The sequence below is a fragment of the Balaenoptera acutorostrata genome, chromosome 6 (genome assembly GCF_949987535.1).
Source record: "Balaenoptera acutorostrata chromosome 6, mBalAcu1.1, whole genome shotgun sequence".
Taxonomy (NCBI): domain Eukaryota; kingdom Metazoa; phylum Chordata; class Mammalia; order Artiodactyla; family Balaenopteridae; genus Balaenoptera; species Balaenoptera acutorostrata.
Window position 1 is genome coordinate 113,243,493 of NC_080069.1, and position 8,706 is coordinate 113,252,198.

At 38.7% G+C, this 8,706-nt stretch overlaps 1 protein-coding gene across 1 annotated transcript; it reads left to right on the forward strand.

Annotated features, from left to right (window-relative positions):
* The first annotated feature begins 503 nt into the window (after positions 1 to 503).
* Positions 504 to 1,424, forward strand: LOC103005423 (olfactory receptor 1L1-like). The gene is given in 1 exon segment (XM_028161884.2): positions 504 to 1,424. A coding segment is annotated over 1 exon segment (918 nt). The 5' UTR covers positions 504 to 506.
* The last annotated feature ends 7,282 nt before the right edge of the window (positions 1,425 to 8,706 follow it).

An 8,706-nucleotide genomic window follows, 5' to 3' on the forward strand; every position in this document is an offset into this window, starting at 1 on the left:
TCAGAATTCAATGTCCAAATTCCAGGATGAGTGATGGGGGAATATCATGAACTCAAGGAGCAGATGATTCGAAAGTTGACAAGTAATTTATCCAGACAAGTTTATTCACTAAAATACCTAAACAAAGACTTTTCCTCATGCCCCAATCTGTGCCCAAGTCATAGTACCCTGAACCATAATTCAGAATATGATTATTGAACAGAATGCAAGACAATAAAAAAGGGAAGTCTCTCTCTATCTCTGTCCATTTCTCTCTCTGATCTCACTACCCTCCAATAATCTATTTTCGCAATCTCTCTAAGTAGCTCAGAAATAAAAGGGAGGTGGAAAAATATATTTCACCCTGAATTCTCCACATTAATAGAGGAAAGAAGCATTGCAGATAAATATTGTATTTACAATATCTCAGCGAGAATAAAGCTTAAAGATATTTGGAAAATGCCTGCTTCAAATGAAAGAAGAGTCTATTAATTTATATTTTATTTATCTTTAAGCAAATCAAAACCATGGGATGGGACAACCTAACAAGTCCTGAATTTATCCTGCTGGGCCTCTCCTCTAGGCCCGAGGATCAGAAGCCTCTCTTTGTCCTATTTCTAACCATCTACCTGATCACTCTGATGGGAAACCTGGTCATTATCCTGGCCATCTATTCAGATATTCACCTACAGACCCCCATGTATTTCTTTCTGAGAAGCCTGTCCTTTGTTGATATTTGCTACACAGCGGTTATTATTCCAAAGATGCTGATAAACTTCTCATCAGAGGCAAAGACCATCCTCTAAAGCGAGTGCACGACCCAGGTATATTTCTACCTATCCTTTGGTAATGTAGATAGTTATGTCCTAGGGGCCATGGCCATTGACTGCTACGTGGCCATATGCAAACCCTTTCATTACATCACCATCATGAGCTATAAATGCTGTGTCCTTTTACTGATAATCTCCTTCATCCTCCCATTACTTCACTCACTCCTCCACATCCACTTGCTGAATCGACTCACCTTCTGTGCCTCCAACATTATGCATCATTTCTTCTGTGAACTCAAGGCAATGCTGAAGTTGTCCTGCTCATCTACATTCGTCAGTGAGATAGTGATAAAAACAGAAGGACTGTCTGGCATAATGGCCCCCTTTATGTGCATCACCATCTCTTATCTGAGAATCCTCACCACTGTTCCAACTGCTGGGAAGTACAAGACCTTCTCTACCTGTGGCTCCCATCTCACTGTGGTGACCCTGTTTTATGGGAATATTAGCTTTGTCTATTTCCAGCCTCTGAACAGCTATACCATCAAGGACCGGATAGCAGCAGTTATCTACCCTATGTTAACTTCCATGTTGAACCCTTTCATCTACAGTCTGAGAAACAGTGACATGAAACAGGGCTTGGGGAAGCTGATAGGTAGGATAAAGTCCCAATGACACAGGTTTTATGCTAAGTCTTGGGAAATTCTGCAGTTTCATTAATCCCTGATTGCAAGTTCTTGGTGTTTATGATCAACTGAGAAATGTTAGTAAAGGTGTTTCATGAATGATGGTAAAATATTAACTGAATATAATGTTTCCCTTGACATTTCCTACATCTAACGCAGTGGTATACATCATTAGCTGGTTGGAACGAACTTCATCTGAATCTTTCGGTCTCCTTTTATCCTTACTTCATCATATCCCATCTTTCCCAGAAAGCATAGTCCTTCTGTTTCCTCTAAATCCACTTAAAAACTCCTCTGCAGGGCTTCCCTGGTGGCACAGTGGTTGAGAATCTGCCTGCCAATGCAGGGGACACGGGTTCGAGCCCTGGTCTGGGAAGATCCCACATGCCACGGAGCAACTGGGCCCGTGAGCCACAACTACTGAGCCTGCGCGTCTGGAGCCTGTGCTCCGCAACAAGAGAGGCCGCGATAGTGAGAGGCCCGCGCACCGCGATGAAGAGTGGCCCCCGCTCGCCGCAACTAAAGAAAGCCCTCACACATAAACGAAGACCCAACACAGCCAAAAATAAATAAATAAATAAATAAATAAATTTATTAAAAAAAAAAACTCCTCTGCATCTTTCCTGATGGAATTAATGTAAGTTGGAAAAGCGTAATTGATTGAAAATATTCATGTATGTCTGCTGCAGATCTCTGCAGGTAGGTACATACTTCTCCAGAGCCATTTATCTTAATCTGTGGAAATTCTCTATTTGTGTGTGTGTGTGTGTGTGTGTGTGTGTATGTATCCCATCATCAACATTAGTTTCGAAAGTTGTTATCTAGAGAGGTAGTGAATCTATCAAAAAGATTAGAACCATATTTTTTTTCTTTAGCTTCTTACTGCCATAATATAATGTTCTGACTCCTACAGACATAAGTTTCTTAACATATGGTGTCAACATAATATGTTACTGTTAGTGAATCATCTTTGGTTCTATATGCAATGGAAAATAAATCCTATACTACATCTCAGTATGCATCCCTTAGATTGTCCCTCAAATAGCTCTCACTCTGAGTCCTCCTGAGCCTTGTTTTCTACATCCCTCTCCCTAAATATGGCTCAAAATCCAACATCTCCTCCATCTGTCTATCATTCAGATAAATATAAGAATGTATATCCTATGTTATCACATTTAATCTACAAATATCACTAGGATATTAATGAAGGAATACCAACTAGTATGTTTCTTTTCACCAAAACATTCCTCATGAACATGAGAAGGGAGAAGGTCTTGGGAAGAAGAAAGAAGTTTCTCCTCAAAGAAATGAAGCTCTAACCATGAAATTTCAGGAAAGGAATATACAATTGAAAGAGTCAGGGGCCACATATTCTTCTTACTGCTGAGGATGCTGCTGACCAGTTACCCAAAAGTAGTAGTTACCTGAGAAAATATATTCTAGAATTATATTCCTTAAATGTATGGATTTCAAATGGATTGCACATCCAATCCATACCAACTCTGATCAGTTGGTCCTCACCACCTGAGAGATACAACATTGAGAGGGACTTGAATAATCATCTCTAGACTCTATAGGAAAACAAAATCCATAATTGATTTGCAAGTTCTGCTGTGGGCATGAGGGTAGGGGTTGTAAGTATATATGTCACAAAGGTAATATTTTAGCCATACACTTGTTTTCAGTATGTTTAATGTACACTTACCTTTGTATATAACATGTAGAGAACTTCAAATAGCCCCTAACACATTTCCAGCCCCTGCCCAGCCCCAGGGTCTTGCTTGTGAGAGCTCAAAAGTGTGAAAATCATTCTTTGGACATAAAAACAAGGCAAAATTGATTCAACCTAGGATATCCAAGTGATTCATCATAATCTCTGCATCCTTCTGGATGTGGTTTCTCCTGATACTGAACATTTAAAATTTTAAAGACAAGTGCCTGCCACTTCCATACTCAATAAGTGTAGAAGATAACCAGGAAAAAAGACACTTCCCTTCAGAGAAGTGAACAATGGAAAGCACAAAAAAGACTCTGATCAGTGGCAAATTCTTAAATCCCACTAGAGAGACATTTCGAGGGCCCCTACTCTGGGCATGGGGAATGTTTTTTGATTAGGTTCTGATTTAGAACCTTTGGAGTAGCCCCCTTGACCATATGCAGTCTCTGGCTTTTGTTCCCTATCTGTTATCCTTTTTGGTCACATCTAAAGTGGACATTAAGGAATATGTCCAAGTTGGTGGCTGAGAAGAGTTCCCCTTTCCTGCCTGAACAATTGAGTGTTCCAAGGTTATTTAAAGACTAAACAACAGCCCAAAGACTCACCTAGTTCAGAAATTTTTGGAGGTATAAATATTTCAAAGACTTAGTAGTCTTCTTCTTTATTTTCCATGTGCCAGTAATTGTGAACGCATCTTTTTCTGAGACCTGGCTCCCTGAACTGCGATGTTTCTTTGCTTTCTTATTCCCATATTTCTCTCTCTTTGTTTAATGTATATCACATGTGTAATGAATGATAGGGCACAGGTGGGAGAATCTATTCTTTTTTTTTTAATTCTATTTTATTTATTTTTTATACAGCAGGTTCTTATTAGTCATCAATTTTATACACATCAGTGTATACATGTCAATCCCAATCGCCCAATTCATCACACCACCACCCCCACCGCCCTGCCACTTTCCCCCCTTGGTGTCCATACGTTTGTTCTCTACATCTGTGTCTCAATTACTGCCCTGCAAACCGGTTCATCTGTACCATTTTTCTAGGTTCCACATATATGCGTTAATATACGATATTTGTTTTTCTCTTTCTGACAACTTCACTCTGTATGACAGTCTCTAGATCCATCCATGTCTCAACAAATGACCCAATTTTGTTCCTTTTTATGGCTGAGTAATATTCCATTGTATATATGTACCACATCTTCTTTATCCATTCGTCTATCGATGGGCATTAAGGTTGCTTCCATGACCTGGCTATTGTAAATAGTGCTGCAATGAACATTGGGGTGCATGTGTCTTTTTGAATTATGGTTTTCTCTGGGTATATGCCCAGTAGTGGGATTGCTGGATCATATGGTAATTCTATTTGTAGTTTTTTAAGGAACCTCCATACTGTTCTCCATAGTGGCTGTATCAATTTACATTCCCACCAACAGTGCAAGAGGGTTCCCTTTTCTCCACACCCTCTCCAGCATTTGTTGTTTGTAGATTTCCTGATGATGTCCATTCTAACTGGTGTGAGGTGATACCTCATTGTAGTTTTGATTTGCATTTCTCTAATAATTAGTGATGTTGAGCAGCTTTTCATGTGCTTCTGGCCATCTGTATGTCTTCTTTGGAGAAATGTCTATTTAGGTCTCTGCCCAATTTTGGATCGAGTTGTTATTTTTTTAATATGGAGCTGCATGAGCTGTTTATATATTTTAGAGATTAATCCTTTGTCCGTTGATTCGTTTGCAAATATTTTCTCCCATTCTGAGGGTTGTCTTTTCATCTTGTTTATGGTTTCCTTTGCTGTGCAAAAGCTTTGAAGTTTCATTAGGTCCCATTTGTTTATTTGTGTTTTTATTTCCATTACTCTAGGAGGTGGATCAAAAAAGATCTTGCTGTGATTTATGTCAAAGAGTGTTCTTTCTATGTATTCCTCTAAGAGTTTTATAGTGTCCAGTCTTACATTTAGGTCTTTAATCCATTTTGAGTTTATTTTTGTGTATGGTATTAGGTAGTGTTCTAATTTCATTCTTTTACCTGTAGCTGTCCAGTTTTCCCAGCACCACTTACTGAAGAGACTGTCTTTTCTCCATTGTATATCCTTGCCTCCTTTGTCATAGATTAGTTGACCGTAGGTGTGTGGGCTTATCTCTGGGCTTTCTATCTTGTTCCATTGATCTATCTTTCTGTTTTTGTGCCAGTACTATATTGTCGTGATTACTGTAGCTTTGTAGCATAGTCTGAAGTCAGGGAGTCTGATTCTTCCAGATCTGTTTTTTTCCCTCAAGACTGCTTTGGCTATTCGGGGTCTTTTGTGTCTCCATACAAATTTTAAGATTTTTTTGTTCTAGTTCCGTAAAAAATGCCATTGGTAATTTGATAGGGATTGCATTGAATCTGTAGATTGCTTTGGGTAGTATAGTCATTTTCACAATATTGATTCTTCCAATCCAAGAACATGGTGTATCTCTCCAACTCTTGGTATCATCTTTAATTTCTTTCATCAGTGTCTTATAGTTTTCTGCATACAGGTCTTTTGTCTCCCTAGGTAGGTTTATTCCTAGGTATTTTATTCTTTTTGTTGCAATGGTAAATGGGAGTGTTTACTTAATTTCTCTTTCAGAGTTTTCATCATTAGGATGAAATGCAAGAGATTTCTCTTCATTAATTTTGTATCCTGCAACTTTACCAGGAATATAGGAATGCAAGAGATTTCTCTGCATTAATTTTGTATCCTGCAACTTTACCAAATTCATTGATTAGCTCTAGTAGTTTTCTGGTGGCATCTTTAGGATTCTCTATGTATAGTATCATGTCATCTGCAAACAGTGACACTTTTACTTCTTCTTTTCCAATTTGTATTCCTTTTATTTCTTTTTCTTCTCTGATTGCCATGGCTAGGACTTCCAAAACTATGTTGAATAATAGTGGTGAGAGTGGACATCCTTGTCTCATTCCTGATCTTAGAGGAAATGTTTTCAGTTTTTCACCATTGAGAGTGATGTTTGTTGTGGGTTTGTCATATACGGCCTTTATTATGTTGAGGTAGGTTCCCTCTATGCCCACTTTCTGGAGAGTTTTTTATCATAAATGGGTGTTGAATTTTGTCAAAAGCTATCTATGCATCTATTGAGATGATCATATGGTTTTTATTCTTCAATTTGTTAATATGGTGTATCACATTGATTGATTTGCATATATTGAAGAATCCTTGCATCCTTGGCATAACTCCCACTTGATCATGGTGTATGATCCTTTTAATGTGTTGTTGGATTCTGTTTGCTAGTACTTTGTTGAGGATTTTTGCATCTATATTCATCAGTCATATTGGTCTGTAATTTTCTTTTTTTTGGAGTATCTTTGTCTGGTTTTGGTATCAGGGTGATGGTGGCCTCATAGAATGAGTTTGGGAGTGTTCCATCCTCTGCAATTTTTTGGAAGAGTTTGAGAAGGATGGGTGTTAGCTCTTCCCTAAATGTTTGATAGAATTCACCTGTGAAGCCATCTGGTCCTGGACTTTTGTTTGTTGGAAGATTTTAAATTACAGTTTCAATTTCATTATTTGTGATTGGTCTGTTCATATTTTCTATTTCTTCCTGGTTCAGTCTTGGAAGGTTATACCTTTCTAAGAATTTGTCCATTTCTTCCAGGTTGTCCATTTTATTGACATAGAGTTGCTTGTAGTAGTCTCTTAGGATGCTTTGTATTTCTGCGGTGTCTGTTGTAACTTCTCCTTTTTCATTTCTAATTTTATTGATTTGAGTCCTCTCCCTCTTTTTCTTGATGAGTCTGGCTAACGGTTTATCACTTTTATTTATCTTCTCAAAGAACCAGCTTTTAGTTTTATTGATCTTTGGTATTGCTTTCTTTGCTTCTATTTCATTTACTTCTGCTCTGATCTTTATGATTTCTTTCCTTCTGCTAACTTTGGGTTTTGTTTGTTCTTCTTTCTCTAGTTCCTTTAGCTGTAAGGTTAGATTGTTTATTTGAGATTTTTCTTATTTCTTGAGGTAGGCTTGTATAGCTATAAACTTCCCTCTTAGAACTGCTTTTGCTGCATCCCATAGGTTTTGGATCATCGTGTTTTCATTGTATTTGTCTCTAGGTTTTGTTTTTTTTTTAAAGTTTTGTTTTGTTTTAATTTTATTTATTTATTTATTTATTTATGGCTGTGTTGGGTCTTTGTTTCTGTGTGAGGGCTCTCTCCAGTTGCGGCAAGTGGGGGCCACTCTTCATCACGGTGCGCGGGCCTCTCACTATCGTGGCCTTTCTTGTTGCGGAGCACAGGCTCCAGACGCACAGGCTCAGTAATTGTGGCTCACGGGCCCAGTCGCTCCGTGGCATGTGGGATCCTCCCAGACCAGGGCTCGAACCCGTGTCCCCTGCACTGGCAGGCAGACTCTCAACCACTGCGCCACCAGGGAAACCCTCTAGGTATTTTTTGATTTCCCCTTTGATTTCTTCAGTGGTCTCTTGGTTACTTAGTAACGTATTGTTTAGCCTCCATGCGTCTGTGGTTTTTACTTTTTTTCCCTGTAATTCATTTCTAATCTCATAGCATGGTGGTCAGAAAAGATGCTTAATATGATTTCAATTTTCTTAAATTTACTGAGGCTTGATTTGTGGCCCAAGATGTGATCTATCCTGGAGAATGTTCCATGCCCACTTGAGAAGAAAATGTAATCTGCTGTTTTTGGATGGAATGTCCTATAAATATCAATTAAATCTATCTGGTCTATTGTGTCATTTAAAGCTTCTGTTTCCTTATTAATTTTCTGTTTTGATGATCTGTCCATTGGTGTAAGTGAGGTGTTAAAGTCCCCCTCTATTATTGTGTTACTGTCGATTTCCTCTTTTATAGCTGTTAGCAGTTGCCTTATGTATTGAGGTGCTCCTATGTTGGGTGCATATGTATTTATAATTGTTATATCTTCTTCTTGGATTGATCCCTTGATCATTATGTAGTGTCCTTCCTTGTCTGTTGTAACATTCTTTATTTTAAAGTCTATTTTCTGTGATATGAGTATTGCTACGCCAGCTTTCTTTTGATTTCCATTTGCATGGAATATCTTTTTCCATCCCCTCACTTTCAGTCTGTATGTGTTCCTAGGTCTGAAGTGGGTCTCTTGTAGACAGCATATAGATGGGTCTTGTTTTTGTATCCATTCAGCAAGCTTGTGTCTTTTGGTTGGAGCATTTAATCCATTCATGTTTAAGGTAATTATCGATATGTATGTTCCTATTACCATTTTCTTAATTGTTTTGAGTTTGTTTTTGTAGGTCCTTTTCTTTTTTTAAAAATTTTGATTTATTTATATTTATTTTTGGCTGTGTTGGGTCTTCGTTTCTGTGTGAGGGCCTTCTCTAGTTGCGACAAGCGGGGGCCACTCTTCATCGTGGTGCGCGGGCCTCTCACTCTCGTGGCCTCTCTTGTTGCAGAGCACAAGCTCCAGACGCGCAGGCTCAGTAGTTGTGGCTCACGGGCTTAGTTGCTCCGCGGCATGTGGGATCCTCCCAGACCAGGGCTCGAACCCGTGTCCCCTGCATTAGCAGGCATACTC